A 22,877-nucleotide genomic window follows, 5' to 3' on the forward strand; every position below is an offset into this window, starting at 1 on the left:
CACACTACAGAATACGGACGGTGGGCATTACCTGGCATCATCAGTGTCTAGAACCAGAATCCATGGCTTGAAGAGTTTGGCCATTTTAGACTGCAGATCTTGGAGAGCTGAAAGACAAGCATGTGAATAATGGTGCTTAATGATAAAAAATAAATAAATAAATAAATAATAACAGTAATTTATAGCACTTCTCACAAAAAGAATTTCGCTCAAAGTGCTTTTACACTTCACCACACAAGCGGGGAACTTCTAGTAAATAGGTCACACAATAAAAACATTGATAAACACCCCAATCCATGGGGTATAAAAATCAATTAAAATGACAGACACATTATTAGATAGATAAATAGATACTTTATTGATCTCAAAGGGGAAATTGTGAGTGCTGGCTCTGTCACTATGAGTTGGCCCATCACTATGAGTTGATCCATTACTATGAGTTGACCCAACACTAGGAGTTGACCCAACACTTGTTCTAATCGCTTACCTTTGAGTAGTCTTGTGCTCCCCAATGGCTCCTTGGCACAGTTGTTCACTTCCAGACTGATGACGTAGTTGACCAGGTACCCAAGGAAGGCCTTGACCTCCTCAATGTAGGGTGCCCACTTGCAAAGCAGCCCGAAGCTGCGGAAGTCCCCCTTAGAGAGACGCAGCTTCAGGAAGTAGTTGGACAGCCACTCGATTGTTTCGTCCACCTGAGACCAAGACACAGGGCAAAGTCAGCAACCTCATTACAACAACCGAAAAGACACAAATAGAGCAGCCAAAAAGACAGCAACCTCATTACAACAACTGAAAAGACACAAATAGACAAGCCAAAAAGACAGCAACCTCATTACAACAACTGAAAAGACACAAATAGACAAGCCAAAAAGACAGCAACCTCATTACAACAACTGAAAAGACACAAATAGACAAGCCAAAAAGACAGCAACCTCATTACAACAACTGAAAAGACACAAATAGACAAGCCAAAAAGACAGCAACCTCATTACAACAACTGAAAAGACACAAATAGACAAGCCAAAAAGACAGCAACCTCATTACAACAACTGAAAAGACACAAATAGACAAGCCAAAAAGACAGCAACCTCATTACAACAGCTGAAAAGACACAAATAGACAAGCCAAAAAGACAGCTGCCATTATGGTTGTTCTCCTCCCCTTCTCCCTCTTTTAAACTAGTGGCAGAGAAGAAGCTGGGCGTCATGCAGCTGTTTGTCTCTGGTGAGGGAAGTGTGAGCTACCTGTTGTGGGGATAGGTAGATAGATGCAGACCCAGAGCCAGCTTTGGGGGATGAGGAGGAAGAGGAAGAGGAGGAGGAGGAGCTGGGGGCTCTGGCCACCTTCTTCCTGGTTGGTGGCGGGGAACAGCCGAGCACTCGGAGGGAAGACCTCCAACACTCTGGGCTCAGCAGCTGCTCAGACGAACCTAGCGACATGAGCACACACACAAACACACAGATACTGTCAAACACATTATGAAACACGCACACACGCACACGCACACACACACACACACAAACAATACTAAACAGATGCCCAAACACACAGACACACACACCCCCACTCACACAAACAGACACATCAAGTGTACTGTATATGTTTATATCCTGCAGTGTTGAATATGAAACGCCAAAGTATACTCATAGGAGGTGCTGCTGCTGATGAATATGAATCAATAATGCCAACAGCACCAGCACTGCTGCGTTTCAAGGCCTTCATCTCGAGTGATGTTGAGGACTTAGAGGCCTTCAAGCATAAATAATACAGCTAGCCACGTCTCGTCTCATTTAGTACACTTCATTAAGTGCCACTGCAACTGTTTACTTAATTCTGTACAGAGAAACAAACTGTAGATGTTTTCACCACTTAAGAGCTCTGAGCCTCTGCAGGTTTAGTAATGTGTGGCCACTGGTATATTAAACCATAATGAGTAGAGACAACCATGGCGAAATGTACAGACAAAAATTGTGTGGGGCCACAGACGGCAAGGTGGGAATACTTTAAGTATTTATGGAGTTTTGAAATATATAACACAAACATCTCTGAAAGCTTGGGCTTGGAGGAGGATTAAAAGTCTTTGGCTAAAAGTATAGAGACATGCAGATGCTATAGGTGGGAGGTGGGGGAAAGCACGTAGGCATACTGTAGCTTTGTTTGGCATTCATTTGTTTGTTTATTTGTTTGTCTGGTGTCTTGTTTGTAAGCAGGATTATGCAAAAACTACAATCTTTATTTTTAAAAAATGTAACTGTCATGGAAAAGTGTAGCATGGGGCCAGAAAGACACAGTTAGATTGGAGCAGTTCTGAATCATGGGGTGGATACAAATGTAGCTTCACTTTCAATAATGTCACATAATGCCAAATAGGACATCTGACCTTGGCGGAAGCCTGCTCTCTCTGAGATGTATTAACACATTTGCGCCCACTTCAGGCGTATTTGTTTTGCAACGTGTGTGTACAATCATGGCGCCCTCACAAACAGGCCCACTGAGGTAAATGTTAAGACTGCCTGTCGGGAGAGCTGAAAATGGCAAATTGCGCTTTTCCGTGTCATGCATATGCATTCACGGGAGGGTCAAGGGGAAAGTGGGAGTTTACCGTAAAGAGATGGGAGAGGAAGCGTTAAGAGCGCATAATTATATATTCGGCGGTATGTACAAAAACTGCCTGTGAAAGCGCACACCTATTCTGGGCCTAAATATTTCCGCCTTGTAAAAGCAGGTGTTAATCCAAATTGCGGTTAAATGCATCAATAGAACCTTTCAAAGACAACAGAATCGCTATTTAGAGCATGGGTTCCCAAAGTGGGGGTCAGGACCCCCCGGGGGGTCGCGGGACGCCGAGGGGTGGGTCACGAAATGATTTCCATAAATCAAATAAATTTGGGAAAAATAAAAGAGCCGTCACTTGACCGCACTATAAAGACAGATTTTAATTCCAAGACGCTTGCTGAGTTCTGGATTTCAGTCGAGAGGGAATATCCACAGCTATTCAAGGCCGCGATGGACGTACTGACGCCGTTTGGCTCCACATACCTGTGCGAAAAGACTTTCTCTGCACTGACATATATTAAAAACAAATACAGATCGCGTCTAAATGTGGAGGATGATCTCCGTGTGGCCGTCTCCACAATGAAACCAAGACTTGCTGTGTTCCGCGCATAGCGCGCATCCATCTCATTAGATGACATTAACGCTGAAAGTTGGCAAAATGTAAATTTGCGCAGCAACAATGTACAGTTTACAACAGTTTGTGGATATTACCCTGACTGAGATATTCTTCTGTTAAAATGGAAATTAAAGTAATGTTTCAAAGTTAATGTGCACTTACATGGATATTATTTTTGACTAAGGTATTCTGCTTTTATCATATTGTAAATTTCTATATGTAAAATAATAACAGGCTGCTCTGTTCTTTTGTGTTGTCGTTAAGCCCGTGTTTGGATAAGCCAAGTGCGTATGGCCGGTGCGCACATTTTATTTTATTTTTTGAGTCACATCCAGGGATAGTTGGGGTTGCCAGTCTCTGGCACGGTTATTTTGGGGGTCGCGGGTTGAAAAGTTTGGGAACCCCTGATTTAGAGCACCAGTTTTGCGTCTTTGTACTATATTAAAAGCAACCTTAACTTTCGTTGGCCTTTCGAATGTCTTACTTTCACTTTCACCCACTTGCTTGTTGACATCTTATCATGTACTGTATTGTATCATTTCATGATTGCTAAACGTTTGATTCTTTTTAATGTTGTCATCAGTTAACTTCATTCAACTGAGCTTGTATGTAGGCTATGGCGTTCAGTTGTGAACATTCGTAAAATTGCGGTAGGGGGCGGAGAAAGGCGCAGATTACCCGATGAAGTGAAAGTTTGATAAATACCACATATGACGGCGTTCGCTATCTACGGTTTGTCCATGGCGCTGATAATGCTACGTACAAGCATTTGGCCCTCTGTGCCTTTCTAGTTTTCATCATGGCTCTCTTGCCCAGTTTGACCAAGTGCTCTCCAGTCTGTGATAGTGTGTGCAAGTGTTTTAGTCACAGCGGCCCCCCTGCAAGACTACTGCAGGCGGTGACTTACTCTGCATGCAAGACTACTGCAGGCGGTGACTTACTCTGCATGAGTAGGCGGAGAAAGTCGCTGTAGTGGTCGGGGAACTGGTGGCACAGCATGCGTGTCCAGTGCTTGCAGAAGAGGTTGAAAGGCAAGAGCACCTCTGGCTCGGGCTGGAGGCCACATGCACCCAGGGCCAAATGGATGAGCTCCATCAGACGGCTGCGCTCGGGGAAGGCCGGCTGGGACCCCGCCAGCCACTGGCTCAGGTCAAACTGGGAGAGTGGACGACGGAAAGGGAAGGGGAAGAGAGAGGGGCATAAGTCACTTTAAGGACTAGAAACCACAAGTTTAATGACTGCAATATTGTTGACATGGATAAGGGAAACAAATGTCATCATCTTCATGCGGTGGAAGTGGAAATCCTTAATTTATGTGATCAAAACTTTTAACAAAAATAAAGTAAATCCCTCTACACTCCTAGGTTGCTAGGCTTTATTCCTTTTTTTTTTTTTAGCTTGACTGTGATTTGAGTGACCCGAACCTTGGTGAGGAGCATGAAGATGACATCTCCGCTGTCGGCGTGCAGGGCTGTGACCACCTCCTCGTAGAGGGCCACCAGCTCGGCTGGCGAGGCGTTGGGCGTGAAGTACGGTGAGAGGAGGTTGCAGAGGCGGCGGTTCTGCAGGATGGTCTTCAAGATGTGCCGGCACTCTGTCTGAACACCCTGGATAAACACCTGGAGACAGCAGCACAGCGGGGAGAGGAGAGGAGAGGAGAGAGGAGAGGAGAGAGGAGAGGACAAGAGAGAGGAGAGGAGAGGAGAGGACAAGAGAGAGGAGAGGAGAGGAGAGGACCACGTGTATGAAGACAGGGCACATGTCGGCAGAAGTGGACACTGAGTAATGTCCAAGTATACAGTATGTGCATGAGTACGTTTGTGTACGCTTGTAAGTGTGTGTCTGTGTGTGTGCGCGCCTGTGAGATTCAGATATATTCCATCTGACTGCACATTGTCTGAAGCATGAAGCAGAACCTTTTTCTATTTCAAGCTGTCTACAAAGTGGCGTAGTGACACAACAAAGTGTTAGATCTAACGTTTCTCTTTTACCTTCCTGTCAGAGCAATGTGTGAACAACATATGCCCAGGTCTGACTCCTCTGGGAGGATGTCACAGACTTATTGTTACTCTATTGCTCTCCAGCAGGAAGAAAACTAAAAAGATGGATGAGGCCATTACACACTCCTCCTCATCCTCCTCTTCATCTTCCTTCCCCTCTTTCACATCAGCAAGGTAAAAGTTTTTTTATTGTTATCCTGTGGTCTTGTGGACATCTAACTGTAATGAGTCAAAGCAGGCAATTTCCACACAAGTGCATGTGTCATCTCTAAACTCCAAATGCCGCTGGCCATCAACGATAACAGCACGGAGCTTGACGTCATTTCACGTCCCGTTCTCTTTAAAGGGACTGCATCAACTTAACACAGATATACATGCACATCGCAACTGTGTGCTGTACACCCAGCGCTAGTGAAGCATTACCTAACTGTAGATAAAACCGCTAGATGATGGTGAATTAAGATGTATGACGCTCAGTACGCTTGTGTGAATGAGTGTGTGTGAGTGTGTGTATGCGTGTGTGTTGAGTGGGTACGCGGTACATGCAGTGGACATGTGTGGACGGGTTAGTAGTGCCTACCTGACCCAGGATCTCCACACAGGAGGAGAAGAACTGGCGTGTGGGAGGATGGCGCAGGGTGTCCTCACACACAAAGGACACCACCTGATAGAAGGCTGTGATGCCCACCTTCTGCACGGCCGGAGATGGGTGCAGCTTGAAGGCGTTGACCAGGGCACTGGGCAGTGTGGGCATACAAAACTCATGAATCTTTGCAACCACCAACTACGCCAAGCTATTAAGGGGTGAATGTCTTTAGATTATTTGTTAGTTTATTTTTTTAATTCACTTTTGTCAGATTTTCTATCTCTCTTTTTTGTGTGTTTTTTTTTGAGACCTTGTGGAAACCCTGACAAACATCATTTCAATACTTAATTGTCAGAAAAAATAAAGCAATATATCAGACACCATGAGCATCCCCAAAAAACATTCAGAAATAGACTTTAAAGTAAAACTTTAAAAAATGCCCATGTGTGAGACTGGTCTGAGAGCAGTAGATGAGGATAATAATAAGGATGATGATGATGAGGGTACTGACGTGATGAAGTTCTCCGTGTGGACGGCGGCCTCGGCTACGCTCTGGGGCGGGGGCTTGATAGCGTCTGTCTGCAGCTGCTTGATGTCGCTCTTCAGGGACTGGATCTGCGTCTGGACCGGCTCCTGCAGGTGCATGCCCTCATACTACAGGACCCAGCACACCACAGGACACACACACAACATGAGGAACCGACACACGGAGGAGTCAGAAGCACATAACACATCACAACACATACCACAAAAGAGATAGCAGTGCACACACTATACACCACAGCACATCAATCAGACTATAAACATTTATAAAGTTAAAGCTGATTAGCATTTAACAGTCGCCTTTATCGAAAGTGAATTTATATCACAAGCACCCATATGGTAGGGAAGATCATACACTAAAAACTTAATGAAAAGGTTGCTCTTATAGACATTATATCGACAGTACACAGACCAATAGCTGGGTAACTACATGAGTAAATGAGTAATAACAATAGACAAATTGACTAGTCATTTCTCTTTAGTGCTCCTTTCTCTGTGATTCATTTTAGAGACTAACTCTTGGGTAAAAAACCTCTTTGCTAGTAAAAAAGGGGAACAATGAGGGGCCAGGGTGATGCTGTGTGAATGACCGCATGTGACCCCTGACCTTTGCGTTGATGTGGGCGGCGCCCTGGCAGGCCTGGCCCCCTTTGCCCTTGCACTCCAGCTGCATGCTGAGCTGCTCCTCGCGGTTGCAGTAGAGCTGAGGGAGCAGCTCCAGCAGCTCGCTGTCCAGCGCCACCTGCTGGGTCTCCCGCATCGCTGCAAGTCTGCAACCCGGGAGGGAGAGAGAGACACAAAGCACGGAGTGAGGGAACAGAAGGTGGGGTCAGAAAGAGAAGTTCTCTTAGCTGTTTTGTAAGTCTTTATTTGACATCATATATATATGTGTCTGTCAGGCAAGGCTGACAACACTGTTCCCGCTTTAATTGGGATCAAGTGTATTATTTATATGGGATATTCAACTTCAAAGGCTCACTTTGAAGTGAGGGGGACTAAATAATACAGTGCTGTATTAATGTTCCATGACTGATGGTGAAGTGGTATACATGCTGTTGAATAATATGGACGCTCTTGGAAAGGAAAAACTTGGGAAGGTATTTTTAGACAAGGACATTGAGGAGAAGAACTACTGATATGCTAAGATGTTTGCCTGTGTTACAAGAATAATTTATTTATTTATCTATTTTTATTATCTGTTATCTTTTCCCAAAGAACGTTTCTGTACAATACTGTTTTTAGCTAAAGGATGTCTGGACCAATGCTGGTTTGCCACATGCACATCTGGACGCCAGGCTCTACTCCTTATTGGTCACCACAACACTCCGCTCTAAGATCTTTGGTCACCACTGATCTCTATACTGCATTGACCAGATACCAGTGCATGTCAGGGCAGGCCCAGTCTATTTTCCACTACATTGACGCTCTGTATGCATGTTAGCGGTCTGGTTTGGTGGTTGGGAGGACAGTCACCTGGCCTGGTGCTGGAGCTTGGTGAGCTCCTTGTGAAGGAGAGCGGACGAGGCGGCCTCGTCAGACAGACACGCGGTCGGGACGTCGGGCACCGGGGCTCTCATGGGCACCAGCAGCAGGGCTCCCTGCGGGGCATCGTGCTTCCTCAGGTTGGTCAGGATGCGCTCCTTTGCTATGGAAACGTAGAAGAAACGTTTAAAGTTCAAGAACCAGGCGAACAACTCAAAACTGAATCTGCTTTCTACTTCACTTATATTATGACCAAGGATGTCCATAGTTGTATACATCACTACACTAATGTGTTTTGATATAATATCTTAATTTAGGAATATTAATATATACATTTATATATTTATAATCTATTAGACAGCACCAGTCAGGTAGGGCGACAACAAAACACTGGCCTCTTCCAATAGTTTATGCATGGACCCAAAAAGCACCACTTCCTATCTAACAGACACAGACTGCCGCAGGGAGACATTAAGCATGTTGAGGCCCACACTGCACTCCCTGTCCTCAGCTGGCCCGTCCTCTCTCCTCAGGCGTGATGGGCTAACAACCTTGTCAGCTCCGCCGCCCAAGTGTCCTCAATAAAAACGTCCCCATCACCGAGAGATCTCATTAAATCAGACAAGACCTAATCGCAGGAGGTAATTACTCCGGTTCTCCAGAGAACTGACAGACACACTTGGTGCACGCATTCGTCCGGGCCCAGCACTTAAGCAGAGGACAGCCCCAATTTGCCTCCATGTTAAGACAGGCCTTACCACATACATCAGAGTCTGGTGTAACCATAGACTGTAGGGGCGTAACAGGAAGAGTGTGGGAGTGAGAGGTGCACTGACTGGTGGAGACTGCGAGGTCTGGACGTACCGGCGTGTGGGTTGATGAAGTCGGTGAAGATGGAGTTGCTGGTGACGTGCAGGTAGGACGGCTCGCTCTTGACCTTCTGCCACAGGTCCAGCACCTCATTCAGCTCGTGCTGCACACGCTCAATGTCCACATACTCCATCCACACCTCCTGGAACACACACACACACACACACGCACACGCACACACACACACACACACACACGGATATGATACACATGGCCACACATTCACTAGACACATTCACTACACACATGTTTACATGACATACTGTATAATACAGGTATACATCTATGTTTAACCATTTAGCAGATTCATTCATCAAATACCACATTCATTACAGTAAGAACATACGGTATGCTATCAACACCCACACACAGCTCCATATGGCAACACATTTCCAGTCAACAGACAACACATTTGGCAGGGACATTATGGGTAGGATACATGCTATCTATCAGGACAACACACACACACACACACACACACACACACACACACACACACACACACACACACACACACACACACACACACACACACACACACACACACACACACACACACACACACACACACACACACACACACACACACACACACACACACACAGAATGAAAGGATAATCTCTCCTGCTGATAGTGCCACAAGAAGACCGGGCAGTCCTCTATCCTGTGGGTTGTGTGTGTGTAGGGGAACCCTACCTGCTGCCTCTGCATGATCTTGGCCAGCTTGTGCGCGTCGTACTGCTTTGGCAGAGAGGGCAGGTAAACCTCCTGCTTCTGCAGGTTCTCATCGTCCAACCACACGGCAAAGACACCAAAGAGCCTGGAACAAGAGAGAGCGAGCCTCATCTAAGCTGGGTTCATGTTGTCCAGAGTCATTAAGAAGTAGAAAAGAGGAAAAAAGTGCTGCAACTTTTTGTTTTACAAAAATGTCAAAACTGTTCTGTACATTCAGCAAAAAACAGAGAAACACAAACAACAAAACACTGCAATAAACATTATGCCAATTTTCTCTCAGAGTGAATACATCACAGTATACACACACAGACATTTCCATCATCCCAGAATATTCCATGGGTCATGACGGCCCTGCGTGGCTCTGCAGTACCTGACGAGTTCGATGTGCAGCTCAGGTGAGGTCAGGTACTGGGCGATGGGGGTGGCAGGCTGGGACTCCCCGTCTCCCGGGCCCTCGCTGGGGGAGCGCGGCACCTTCAGGGCCTTGCTGGCGGCGTGGTGGAAGTCGGACACCTCCACCAGCCGCTGCCTCAGGTCCTTCAGCAGGGACGCGTGGGCCGAGGCGTGGAAGTAGCGCTTCCCAATGCAGCCCTTGGCCTCCAGTCTGGACAAAAGGCAGAACAAGAGAGCATCCATGTGTGTAGTGCTTGCAGCTCATGTATGTATTCAGTTCAAAGTACTTTTTTTGAGCATCTTCATTCCAGTGACAGTGACCATCACAATACAACAAAGGGACTCCATGGCTCACTCCTGCATGTCAGTCAATTCAAATGAAAGCATCGAGTTGTATTTATTTTTAGTGTGACGATCTCTAGGATGGTCCTCTAGGAAGTCTAAGCCCTAAGCTGTAGTCCAGTGAAGCTCTGAGAGAGAGTGGCACAGGCAGCGGGCAGCAAGCGGCCGGCGTGTCCGTACCCGAACTCTGGGCCAGGCTGGCGCAGGTAGAGCTGCAGGAACTTCTGCCAGACCAGCGGAAGGAGTGGGTGGTCGGCGGGTGTGGCCAGAGCCTGCTGTGCCCAGCGGTAGACCATCATCCTCTGCAGGGAGGGCACCACGTGCAGCTTCAGACGCACCTGAGCTTTCTGTCCACCGGGAAACAATTACATTCAGGTTACACTGCAATCTAATGGTGTAGACATAACATAGCACTAGCTACAATATACCTTATATGCCTTACAGTTCACTTGATCCCTTATACAATGTATGAGCAAAAATATGCAGGCGGCGCAATGTTAAATGGACCATTACACCAAGTTGGGCTCAAATGACATGCATGTTGAGGTAATGCTACATAATTAATGGTCATGTCAGTCTGGAGTCACAGTTCATGTGTGGCTGTGGCGTGTGATAAATGGCCTGCTGTAGGCTGGACCTTGAGGGCTTGATCGGGATGGCTGGCCGGGCTGGACAGAAGCTCGTGTTCCACACAGCGCCGCAGCTGGGAGTCCTCCTCGAAGATGGACTCCATGTTCAACACCAGCCAGGCAAACCACACCTCGGGTAGGGAAAAGGAGAGGAGAGTTCAATATCAGGCAGAGAAGTGAAACTGGAAACAGTGTCAAAGTAGCACTCTAGTTTGTTTGACATGTTTGGAGTTAAACTGGCCAACTCAAGGCTCAAATCCACAACTTTTAGCGCTCTAACAGGAAATCGCAAGAAATACCCACAACCCTAATGCACCACCTGAAGGTTATTGTGTACAATTTTACACGGAGCTGCCTGCACTGAACAGCCCTTACTGACAAGCTCATGCTGCAGTGGAGAGGACAGCTGTTGTCAAGGACAGTTAAATTATTAATGAGTATGGACATACAGTACTGAGTGTAGCATGGCAGGGGACTATACCAGGGGTCTCCAACCTTTTTGGGGCTGAGGGCTACCCGAAGGGTGACAAATTAGACAGAGGGCTACTCATTCTTAAAAAAATTCTTGAATAAAATAAATGTCTTAATTAGACTATAAAATTATACGTGAGACTATTTGTGTTTTTTATTAACAGTAGGCTAAGCAATGAATAATTATTAATAGTCTAAACAACCTTAATAATATTAGCCATTAATAACGTCTTCTTTTTCTTACTTTCCGACATCAACCACTATTATAAGAATACACTTGCAGAATTCATACATTTTTACATTGTGTTTGACTAACAACAGAGGTGGGCTAACACTGTTTTAATGTTAAGGGGAGTCTGCGCAGTGGCGGATTAACTTTGACCCTAACAATGTTATAAAATGTCACTTATATTATAATGTCACTAAATCAATTTTCTAATTTTAAAAGTGGTTCTGTTCTACACTTAAACTTGTATTAAAACATGAAAACGTTAATAATGATATTGAAAAAAACTCTTCCATATGTGATTTAGAACATTGGCTATTTTTAGAACATACACTGCGGGCGCCTCATAGGCTCCTGGCTACCAGGTGCCCGTGGGCACTGTGCTAGAGACCCCTGGACAATGTGTAGGATATATATATGCAGCTGATGCACAGGCCTGATGCAACACATTTGAAATGTCGTAAACAGAGATAATGCAGCAAATGCAGCAGTTTTGTGAAGTATGCTTTTCAGAATTCTCTGAACAACTCTTATCGTTATTATCGTTCATTATCCTTTCATGGAAATGCTGAAATTGGTGGGTAACGAAAAAACACTAATGGGACTTGCCTCTTCAGTCATGGCGTAGCCTTCAACAAAGGAGGGGGTCACATTTCCAGCCACTATCCAGCCCATCAGCGAAGACAGAATGCCTTTGTCTCCATGGTAACCTAAGGCATTCTGATGATAGGGAAAAAGCCACAATGTCAGCAATTATCCACCACACTGGTCAACAAGTAACAAAAACATGGTCTTTCGGATCTATTTTGGGGGCAGCCATTCATGCATGCATTTGTGACCCTAATTGGCCCTATTTACCATATGCTGACGGTACACAGAGCAACATTTTGGACAATAACAGTTGACAACAACGCAGATAGATATTGGCTGAGCAATTGTTAATAAACAGTTAATGGCTCTTGGGCAGTGACCAAAATACATTTTTGATAGGAATCTAAACTGCCACAAATGTTGCTGAAGGCGTCACTTTCCACTGATTTACTGTGTTTGTACTTTGGCTGCAGGAGGAAAAGCTGGGGTAGAACTGGCCACTCCTGGTCAGTGCGCTACCTTATGCTGCTGGTAGAGGATCTTCTGAAGGCACTCCTCGTGCTGGTGCAGAAAAGCGGCACGGCTAAGGTGATCCAGCAGGTACAGCACCGTCTTGTCCCGGTGCCAGGAATTCTGCTCTGTTAGAACCTGCACCCAGAACTCCAGAACTGCCGCCGCTCCCACGCGGCCAGCTCTAGAACTCTCCAGGATATGGGCCTGGTGGGAGAATTCAACAGATCCACTGGAGGTCATTGGAGTGCTACTCCTACTAAATGTTTATTTATATGCTACAGTGCTGGTCGGATTGTATACTGACAGACATTTTGGCTCGGGATCAGTGTTGTCAGACTACACACCTCTAGAGACTTTTTGACGTCCAACACCACAAAGAAAAAACAAATCTAATTAGCGACTACCACAAACGCTATGTTGACTTTGTAAGGTACTCATTAGAACTGGAGAGTGAGTCCGCTTTTCCCTTTCCTTCAACTTCACTTCAAGAAAGTTCAGTACATTTTGTCTTTTGGTGTATCTTTGAAACCGCTACGTAACCAGAGACGCTGGGAAGCCCCAGGAGCCTGTTATTCGGGGGTGTCTGATGTCACCCCTTCATGTGACCCTACCTGAATGACACTGTTGAGGAGTTTGATGTTCTCGCTGTGGGAGGTTCCGATAAGGTGCTGGGTCACCTTGTGTGTGACCTGCTGGGTCACTCCCTGGGGGGTCCCGCTATCCAGCTGTAGAAACATCTGGATGCAGCCTAGGAATCTGCCGTGTCAAAGAGCATGTGTCAGAGACAAATCTCCATTCGTAACACCTAAATAATCTCACTTAATGACATTTAAAGTCTCATTGGAGTTCAAACATTTGTACAACGGTGAATAAATAAAAAACAGTGTCTCAACTGTTCGTTCTTGAGCAAGTAGAACTGGCACGGGTAGACCAGAGGTAGGAGATTATCCAGAACGTGCACCACGGCTTTGAGGTGGCGGGACTGGACCAGGATCTTCAGCAAAGCAATACCCTCACTGCAGAACTTCTCCAAACTGTCACAGAAACAATATGCACACAAAAAAACTTGAATGAATGAATACATATTTATACAGCACATACACAAAATAGCTTTTTCCTTTATGGCAGAAGTTTGGGGTGTTTTGTTTCAGATGACAGACCTGTGTCCAGTGGTGGTCATTGCGATGGCCAGAAAGCCGCCAATGGGAATGCCTGCTTTGACGGCCTTCAGCACAGGGTGCATGGTGGGGATGTCCGTGACGTCGGGCACCAGCGGGGCGCTGGGGGGCACAGGGTTCCATGCGTTCTTCAGACGGCGCTCGTTGTCGTGGAGCTTCAGGCGCAGCACCAGGTCCCAGGCCCATTGGTTGAAGGACGCCTCTGGCGTCTGGCCCAACCTCACCACGTTCGCCAGATAGGACACCTACAGGGCCACCGAGGGAGAGAGGACAAACACCGGTCATTATGAGCTGGACTGTTTTGATGGTAAATAGGCTCGGTTGTTGACTGACCACTGTGGGAAATCCCCTACCTATAGCACTAGGAATTTAGCATCTCTACGGAGTATGGCGGAAAATGGTGCAGACACTGGAAAGGGCCAGGGCTATAGGCAATGAATAAGGCTGAATGCTAAGACCACAAATTGACAATGAGTTAAGACGACAAACACAGTGTTTCTCTCTGGATGGGGCAGTGGCAGGTGAATAGTGTGCACAGACCTGTTTGATGCTTTCTGAGATGATGCCCCCATAAGGTTTGTCTGTGAGGTATTTCTGATAAGCTTCCACTGCTAGCAGAGCCACCTCTGAGTGCAGGGCATCTGGCAAGGCTAGACAACCATTCTACAACACAGAAACAGACACACATAGACAGACACAGAAACAGACACAAACACACAGATGTCAGCCTTTGGTTTCCAGAAAAGATCTAAACCCACTCAATCCACCAGAATAGGGGTTTAAAAAAGCCTACAGCAGACGCAACAACACTGTCTAAATATATCTGATCAAGTACAAAGTATTAAGAAGCATTCAACTAAAAACGTAGACTCTATTTTCACTCTCTGAAGTCTATTTTGAGCTAGATGTACGTTGCTGTCCATTCGACAGCTTGTGGAGGCTTACAGGGTGGTAGCCCCAGTTGAGTCCCTCCAGGATGATGCAGGCCAGCTTGTTCTCCACGGCAGGGAGGCCAAAGTCCAGCAGCCAGCCGCGGATCACCCCCACCTCACTGGTCACAGGCTTCCACAGGTACAACGGAAGCTCCTTAAACAGGTACAAGGACACCTGGGAACAACAGACCACACAACACCCATTTATAAAAAAAACTATAACTTAAAAAAAAAAAAAGCCTATAAACTGTTTGGAAAGGTTTATTTGAAAATTGGGCAGAATGTAAGGTTTTCTGATGGATGTCTCTGGACTATCTCAGATGATGAAGATATACTAACGTGAGAATGACTGGACTCTCTTTATTTATAAAGCACATTAGTGCTTTTAATATACAAGTCTCCAGGAGGCCGTTTGAACATATACTGTCTTGAGACAGAGCCTGTCTTTAACAGTGAAAGACTTTCAGTATTGAGTACTTTGTTACGGTCAACAGTAACAACCAATCGTAGGGGTGCTCACCATGCCCACTTTATCGATGGTCTCCTGCAGGCGTTCCAGAAGCACTGAGATGACATGGGGATGGGCAGCTGCTATGGCCGCCAGCAGCTCTCTGCCCACCTTAGAGAAGGTCTCCCGCGTGGCAACACTCACGTAGGCCACCTGCAAAAGCGTAGGCATTACAAATACACAATACTGAACGAGTGAGCATCTATGAAAAAAATACAGACTTGTTTTCCCAACAGGGATATAAGCTAGTCCTCAAAATAATGTCTATTTAGATAAGATTGTCTAGTGTATGTGCAATTTATTGGATATCAACGATTAACCTTTTGTTTGTGAAAAGAGTGTACTGAACAATGTAAACTGAAAGTCTGTTTGAACAAATAAATGTCTCCTGATAGCATCTCTCTTGGATAAATCCTGAGTTACCTCGTAAATCTCCAGCACGATGGTCTTGACAAACTCGGGGTCGACGTCTGTCCGCTTGGGCTGGGCCATGTGTGCAAACGTGGTGAGCAGGCAGATCCCATCTGAGCTGTTTATCTCAGACAGCCAGCGCTCAAACTTCTCCTGGTGGCTGGGCTCTGGCAGTGTACACACACACACACACACACACACACACACACACACACACACACACACACACACACACACACACACACACACACACACACACACACACACACACACACACACACACACACACACACACACACACACACACACACACACACACACACACACACACACACACACACACACACACACACGTTATCATTATGATTCATACAGTCTTGTGAACTCTCAGTATTTCCAGGTGCTCATGTTTTGTGGGATGTCAATAAATTAAAGCCAAGGAATTCACTGCCCTACAGGGAAGATATTAAACAATATTTCTTTGAAATCATTGTTATTTTACTGTGAAAAATGGAAGATGTTAATGCAATTGAAATTTGTGATGTGATGTTGGGATGTGGTGTTCAGAGAACAGAATGCAGTTTATATGCCAAATTTATATTTAACTAAATCGAATGCCTTTAGTGCTTCCTTGTTATTCTTGCATGAAGCAAGTAGTTTTCTTGTCCAAATACAAATACTTCAGGAGTCACAATATTAATCTCTGAACAAAATGTTTGGCAAGAGCCAAAATTGTCAAAAACAAACTACTTACCCACAAAATACTAACAAAATAACACATGGCTTACTGACCATGCATCACGTCTTTAGAGCCTAAATCTCATTGATTCACAGGGAACATATACTCTGATATAATATGTGATATAATGTACTCCTTATCAATGCTCAATACAGTACATTGCCTTGGATAAAAGCTTAAGTCCATGTGATGACCATGCTGCGGCCTCACCTCTCAGGCCCTGGATGCAGTGGTCTACTCCCAGAGCTGAGCTTAGCCTGTCCAGCCCCTCGGTCTCAGCACAGTGCATGATGTAGAAGATCTTCCACAGCATGACGCTGGACAGCGTGCCGTAAGGCATCTCCGACATGAAGAGCCAGATCCCCAACCTGCCCGCCACAGAGACCAAAGTTCAGTGGACATGAAGTAACTCTCTAGCCATACTCAAGGCTCAGGACAGGCTTGAGAGATTCTGGTCAAATAACTGGTGAGTACTGCATGCTGTAGATACAATTTGGCTTTAGTGTGAAGTCATAATCCACAACTTATTTGTTGATAACAATGAGGAGGAATAGACGGAACACAAATGGGCTTACATTTGGGGTTGGGGTTAGGGTCAGGGTTTGTTCACAGTTTACTGACAGATGGTTGACATTTGGGCTTAGTTGACCATCGTGTTAAACAGCTGCTGACATTCCGTTAAATAGTTCATGAAAGTTTGTGTACCCAATGGGCAATCGGAACATAAATTGTTATCACCATCCACGCTCTCACACACTCATCACCTCACCTCTTGGCCTTGAGGACGTGCAGGACGGCGCGGAGGAAGAGGTGGTCAAACTCCACCTGCAGCTTCTCCATGGAGAAGGACTGCTCCTGCACGGTGGTCCGGCCCACCCCCGTCAGGCTGATGTACTGGGCCCAGTGATCGCTTACATAGCACAAGGTCATCCTGGAACAGAAGACATCCCAGGCCCACTTTATCCACAAATGACCCTTCAGATGGCAACCTCATTACTGGTTTAAATGCTAGCCAGCATGTCTAGATTAAGTTTACCCTGATGGTAATGAAAGTTGAATTTGATAAACATATCATGGATATGTAAATGTTTAGCCAAATATCAGGGCTCTTGGAGGCTGTTCAGAACATCTGCTTTATCCTAAGGTCGAGGCCTGAAAAGAAAGCCAACCTGATCATGTGGCCGATGCGCTTCACAAACTGCCGGTAGCGAGCCCTGTTGTAGGTCTGCAGGCCCACAGCAAGAAGCTCGACCAGAGAGGAGGCAAAGGCGAATATCTTCATCATCTTCTGACTGGTCGTGGCCTGGGGTAGGTAGTTGCCTAAAGAGGGCAGTACAGGATGGAAAAACAAGGGAAAACAAACATGAGTAGGCTGTGTAGTCCAAAAGCCTTATCGAAAAACTGTCCAAGACACACTGCTTTGTTAAAGTAAAAAAAAAAAAAAAGTAAAAAAAAAATACTTTCATAAATGGGATACATGCTCATGATTATATCAACTGAAACTCAGTGAGAATAAAATTATAAATGAAACATGCAGTTGTTTTTCACCTTCCGAGGACATGCCCAGCAAATGTTTGAAGAGCTCATCGAAAGGAAACTGAGAGAAGAGGGCGATGAGGTCATCCTCAGACAGCAGCAGCCAGCTTGTGTCTGGGTCTTCATCCTGTCAGGAGTCAGACACAACCATGAGAAAAGCCTCCAGCTGGGAGACGATAAGTCCTTAAACCATCTCTGTTGGTCCTCAGGACATCAGCTAGCTTAGTAAGCACAACGTGACTTGGGAAGCTAATTTAATGAGATGGAACAGAATTACAACTGAATTGTACTACAACAGTGCGCCACTGTTTTACTAAGATGTGTCACTCGTATAGAATTGCATATTGCTGCTGATGACTGCGGTCATGGCAGGATTTCATGAGTCAATCCTCTGTATGCCAGACAAAGTAAAAACAACCCTGCTCAATCCACAAAAGCAGTTTTTCTTTTGCTTACAGTATACACTGTACAATATACATACACTTGATATTACAATAGTAAAGTCGTCTCTGCTATTGCACACTCTACAGTGCTTCCAGTTCACATGACTGATACGAGGATATTTGATGTGCGGTTATTCTACCTCCTCTCCACCCTCATCCACCAAGGTCCAGTTTCCAGAAGCCGGGTCAGAGTGGCTGGACGGGGGGGACTTGGTCTCACACGGCTTCATGTGACACAGAAAGTCTGCTCGGTTCCTATGGTGACAAAGGCCAGATGGGATGGATTAGTCCTGACAAGGGACACTCTCTGGGCACATCACCCGTCCCCCAGTATATTAAGGCTGTGAATGAGTGCGTTCTCCTCACCTGACCGGAGACATCAGTATAGCTAGAGCCTGCATGAAGTGATACACCCCAGAGGGGTTTTCCAGCACCGTAATCTGTGGAGAAGATGTGACATCCATGCTTTTTAATATTTTATTCATATGCTTTTATTTGTGTATCTGGTACTTCTTTGTGCCTTATGCAAGTTGTGCCTTGCAAGTGTTTTTTAATGTAAGTAATTCACTGATATTGTGCATTCCCTGTGCTGTGTGACAAAGTTCAGTAATCAGGTGACAATATAGGTGAGTGTGTAAAAATCCACCACAGCCCCATTTCTTGTTACATGAGAAATGCACCGTAATACATTGGCCAAACCACTGTCACAGGTCCTGCCCGAAATGAAGGCCGTCTCACCTGTAGGAAGGGCACTGCCCACTTCCCAACTCCAGCGGGACAGCAGAGCAGGTGGTTGAGGAGATAGAGGTGCTCTCCAGCTGAGGCCACCTTGTGCAGGACCGACACCTTCACAAGCAAAATGAATATTTCACATACAGAGAGGAGCAACTGATTCCAATTATTACTCCATGGGCTCTAGGCCTACATACTATTTTAACACACTAAGCAAACACCAAGTAGAGCAGAGTGGGCTTATGTTTCAATAGTGCCCTGGAAATCTGAGAGGATTAATACGTTGTTTATTTGTGTAATGGGATAAGAGGGAGACACTGGATCTTGTAGTGTGCTCTTAGCTTAGCAGGGGCCTCAATAAGAGGCTTCTAATCACGGGATGTGTTCACAACAATCACTTCCCTTTTCTAGAAATGTATTAGCCTCAAGGTAAGTGAAATGAGGCTAGATTGCTTTGTGTTGTGTTTCTGAGCTACTCAGGAAGCATTAATAAAGATACTAGTAGCCGTGATGCTGCTGGTTACGTACCAGCTTCTGCAGCCAGAGGTGTATGTCTGCCTGAAACTGGGAGTCGTCGAGCACCCTGCGAGTGAAGCTGAACAGCACGCTGATGCTCTCCTTCAGCACTCTCAGGGAGGAGGGCTGTGATGATTTCCCACCGGGACAAGCTAGAACGAGAACAGCATCAAGTCACTAACATTCACCCAAGATCACTAAGATGTTTACAAAACAGCCTTAAAGCCCACTACACACGGCCGGTGATGCGACAGTCAAACGCAACGCTGGAATTCTGTTTATCGCTTTACTACACACACTACTGGCGACGCAATCACCCATCGATTCAGTGGAGATACATTGACTAGACAGCTGTTTGCCGATTAGAGTGATGTGACGGCCGTCGTTCCACTTGACATATGCGTTGCCCCATTCGTTCAATAGATTCTATTAATTTTGCCGGTCACCTGCCATAAATCGCTGTCGCGTCGCCGGCAGTGTGTGTAGGCCTTAAAACACACGGGGAGAGGATCATCGTGTTGCGAGCCAAAACAAACTTTATTCAGTACAGTGCAAAACCAGCAATACGAATACCACAAATACTACTAACACCACCAGCGACCCCCAGCACCCCAATCACCCCGCTCCACCCCTCAATGGACTTGCCTGAGCTCGTCTCCTGCAGGGCCACGCTCCGGGTGATGGGGTTGCTGCCGAGCAGCCGGTACAGGTAGGACTCCACCTGCAGGCGTGACAGCACGGTGGTGTAGGAGTGCAGGGCCACGGTCTGGTGCAGCAGCTCCGACTTGGCCTCGAACAGGTGCTTGAGCTCCGCCACCACCGCCTCGCTCAGCACCACCGTCTGGTAGCGGTGGTAGCCACACACTTTGGCCTGGTCAGCACACACACCCTGGGGGAGGATAAGAAGACAGTGTCATGTGAGTGATATATGACGTAATACAGGCCATTTATGTCATGATATGTGACTTCTGAATGCTCTTTTAGCATTTTACGATGCTTAAATCAATGCGCTTAAGGCAACATCATAGAGGTTTTTTTTTTCAATATCATCAAATCAAATGTTAGACTTGTATACATCTGGATAGCCTATAATTGGATCTAGCATATTCCTTTCCCTTTGTTCTTTCTCACCTGCAGGGTGAGCTGCTCGTCCTTGAAGCTCCACAGCCGGTTCTGCGTGCTCTTGCTGTCGGAGTTGGCAGCCTGCAGCTCCGTCTGCGCCTGCGTCAGCTGCTTGCGGCAGCGCCAGTAGTTGAGCAGCAGCTCCTGCAACTCGTGGCCCTCCTGGTGCGCCAGGCCCTGGAACTCGGTGGCGTGGAGCTCCACGTTCTCCAGCCAGGAGCCCGGCTCCCACAGCCGCAGCTGCTCGCTGGTGAAGGCCTGGACCAGAGTGCTGGAGGGTGGCCTGGGCAGCTCCGGGTACAGCCTCTGCCGCGGGGGCTTCTCCGCCTCGACCACCTCCAACGGGACCAGGCTGGGAGGGGAGGACTCCTGCTCGACCAGGGGGAGCACAGCGGGGTCTCTCAGCTGAGGGCTGCTCATGATGGTGGCGACGGGCTGCAGGGAGGCATCCACTACCAGCGAGCAGCCTTCAGACGGCTGAACTGACAGTAGCGCCGCGTCCACAGAGGGACATGGGAGGGTGGGATACAAAGCTGGCACACCGGAGATCTGGGGAGCTGAGTCCAGCAAAGTCCGACTGTAATGTCTGTGCTCTGTTTGTGCGAGCAGTTGGTCCTCTTTGATGTCCTGCAGCTCTGACACATCGTTGTGCTTGGATTGCTCGTTCTCTGTGTTTTCACTGATGAGGAGTGACTCAGCTGTCTTGGGGCTTAAAGTTCCTCTTTGTTGGTCCGCTTCACGTTCCCCTTCGGTCAGTGCTGTACTGGGGGCCTGCGGCAGGTCCAGTGGCTCTGGAGGAGAGACCTCTGGGGGCAGACTGAGAGGGATGTCTGTGAAGTCCTCACTGGGCAGTGCTGAGCACTCCGGGGCTGATGCCTTGTCACATAAACCAGCATGTCCAGGCGCGTTTCTTACACTTTCAGTGTGTTTATGCTTCTTGTCCTACCAATGAAAAGCAAAAATATAATCATAATTTATGAGAAGTGTGGAGCAATATCTCATTGTGGGAATACATTTACAGAAACAGCTGTACCATCTCTAATAATGATGATGTGTAGTAAACAAGTAAGGATCAATATTGAAAATGTACCTGGGATTTTCCAGAGGACTTTGACTTCGCTTTCTTTGGTCTCACAGCTTCAGCCATCTCTGTGCTTGTGTTAACATGGCAGCTTTCACCTCTCGGTACTTAACTGTGACAGCCTAACACAAAGCAAATAGGTCCACTAGCCCATCCCTAAGGGAAATTGTGTTTAAATTAGCCAGTCTATTCCCAGATTACATCATTTTTTATCAACATAGCAATCTGCCGTGGTGACAGAACTAGCTAAAGTGTGTCCAAAGTAATGAGGCGTAAAATAGGTAAAACGGTCATTAGGAAAATGTTTACAAGCACTGCAGCGTAGTTAGCTACGTGTAGTCGTCGCCAATGCAAGATATATTTCAAGACAAAAGTTCAACGACAACAATGGCCAGTCAACAACTTAATGTTAGCTTAATATTACGTTGTTACCGTAAACAATTTCCCTAAACATGCGATACCTAACTGGCAGGCAAAAATGCTCACAAGATGGGATATTAGTGAAGATCGAACCGTAATCTGCCTTACTCCTCGTTCAAGCATAGCATAGGTCTCTCGTAGCAAAAGGAAAAGCTACCTTGTGTTATTGTCAAAGACAATCCCTGGCTATTGCTAACTCGCTAGTAGGAACTTCATGATGTGCTTAAATATGACAAAGTATTACATCAGAAAAGAGTTAGAACATCTTACCGGATATAGACAAGCAATAACAAGCTGTAGCAGTAAATCAACAACTATCTGTCAACAGTATAGCTGCCCTTAGCTTGCAAGCTACAGCTGTCAGTAGTGTTTGTTTTGCTTCGTTCCAGGAACTCTATCGCTTTAGTGGTTCACATGACTCTCCACCCCATACGGCTCACGCGAAGGGTCAAATCTAGTTCGTAGCTCTGAGGTAACGAAAACGATAAAAAAATGAAAATGGCACTATAGCGAAATGAAACATTTCTTGCAGCAGTAGCAAAATGTATGCTAGATTGCCTGTTACTCATGTTGTAGAAATAGTTAGGCCTATTCAGACTTGATGATGACAATTGGTGAAAATATAAAGTTATACAGAATAGACAGTGATCACAAAACAAATAGGCTGAGACATCATCAGTGTACAAATATTTATTTACATTAT

The 22,877-nt window shown here is 46.1% G+C and overlaps 1 protein-coding gene across 1 annotated transcript in view; it reads right to left on the minus strand.

Moving 5' to 3' along the window:
* The window catches only part of epg5 (ectopic P-granules autophagy protein 5 homolog (C. elegans)), a 30,283-nt gene extending 7,725 nt beyond the window's left edge, over positions 1-22,558 (minus strand). The window contains exons 1-35 of the mRNA XM_076271160.1: positions 22,445-22,558; positions 21,764-21,910; positions 20,683-21,615; positions 20,197-20,440; positions 19,564-19,703; positions 19,042-19,149; positions 18,670-18,743; positions 18,444-18,558; positions 17,873-17,987; positions 17,494-17,644; positions 17,094-17,255; positions 16,535-16,692; positions 15,598-15,752; positions 15,187-15,327; positions 14,680-14,841; positions 14,275-14,397; positions 13,717-13,979; positions 13,450-13,590; positions 13,168-13,312; positions 12,563-12,760; positions 12,062-12,172; positions 10,764-10,886; positions 10,307-10,473; positions 9,762-9,995; positions 9,353-9,476; positions 8,651-8,798; positions 7,778-7,949; positions 6,912-7,074; positions 6,273-6,415; positions 5,756-5,912; positions 4,600-4,794; positions 4,117-4,330; positions 1,248-1,432; positions 488-695; positions 32-107 (exon numbers count right to left, since the gene is read on the minus strand). Coding sequence (XP_076127275.1) covers positions 32-107; positions 488-695; positions 1,248-1,432; positions 4,117-4,330; positions 4,600-4,794; positions 5,756-5,912; positions 6,273-6,415; positions 6,912-7,074; positions 7,778-7,949; positions 8,651-8,798; positions 9,353-9,476; positions 9,762-9,995; positions 10,307-10,473; positions 10,764-10,886; positions 12,062-12,172; positions 12,563-12,760; positions 13,168-13,312; positions 13,450-13,590; positions 13,717-13,979; positions 14,275-14,397; positions 14,680-14,841; positions 15,187-15,327; positions 15,598-15,752; positions 16,535-16,692; positions 17,094-17,255; positions 17,494-17,644; positions 17,873-17,987; positions 18,444-18,558; positions 18,670-18,743; positions 19,042-19,149; positions 19,564-19,703; positions 20,197-20,440; positions 20,683-21,615; positions 21,764-21,820 — 6,005 coding nt within the window. The 5' untranslated portion in view covers positions 21,821-21,910; positions 22,445-22,558. The remainder of the gene's footprint in view (positions 1-31; positions 108-487; positions 696-1,247; positions 1,433-4,116; positions 4,331-4,599; positions 4,795-5,755; positions 5,913-6,272; positions 6,416-6,911; positions 7,075-7,777; positions 7,950-8,650; positions 8,799-9,352; positions 9,477-9,761; positions 9,996-10,306; positions 10,474-10,763; positions 10,887-12,061; positions 12,173-12,562; positions 12,761-13,167; positions 13,313-13,449; positions 13,591-13,716; positions 13,980-14,274; positions 14,398-14,679; positions 14,842-15,186; positions 15,328-15,597; positions 15,753-16,534; positions 16,693-17,093; positions 17,256-17,493; positions 17,645-17,872; positions 17,988-18,443; positions 18,559-18,669; positions 18,744-19,041; positions 19,150-19,563; positions 19,704-20,196; positions 20,441-20,682; positions 21,616-21,763; positions 21,911-22,444) is intronic.
* Between the last annotated feature and the right edge of the window lie 319 nt (positions 22,559-22,877).

The sequence above is a fragment of the Alosa pseudoharengus genome, unplaced genomic scaffold (assembly GCF_046254945.1).
Source record: "Alosa pseudoharengus isolate Yale_2024_CS ecotype anadromous, Long Island Sound unplaced genomic scaffold, YU_APseudo_1.1 YU_APseudo_1.1_scf_6, whole genome shotgun sequence".
In the NCBI taxonomy this organism is placed as follows: Eukaryota; Metazoa; Chordata; class Actinopteri; order Clupeiformes; family Clupeidae; genus Alosa; species Alosa pseudoharengus.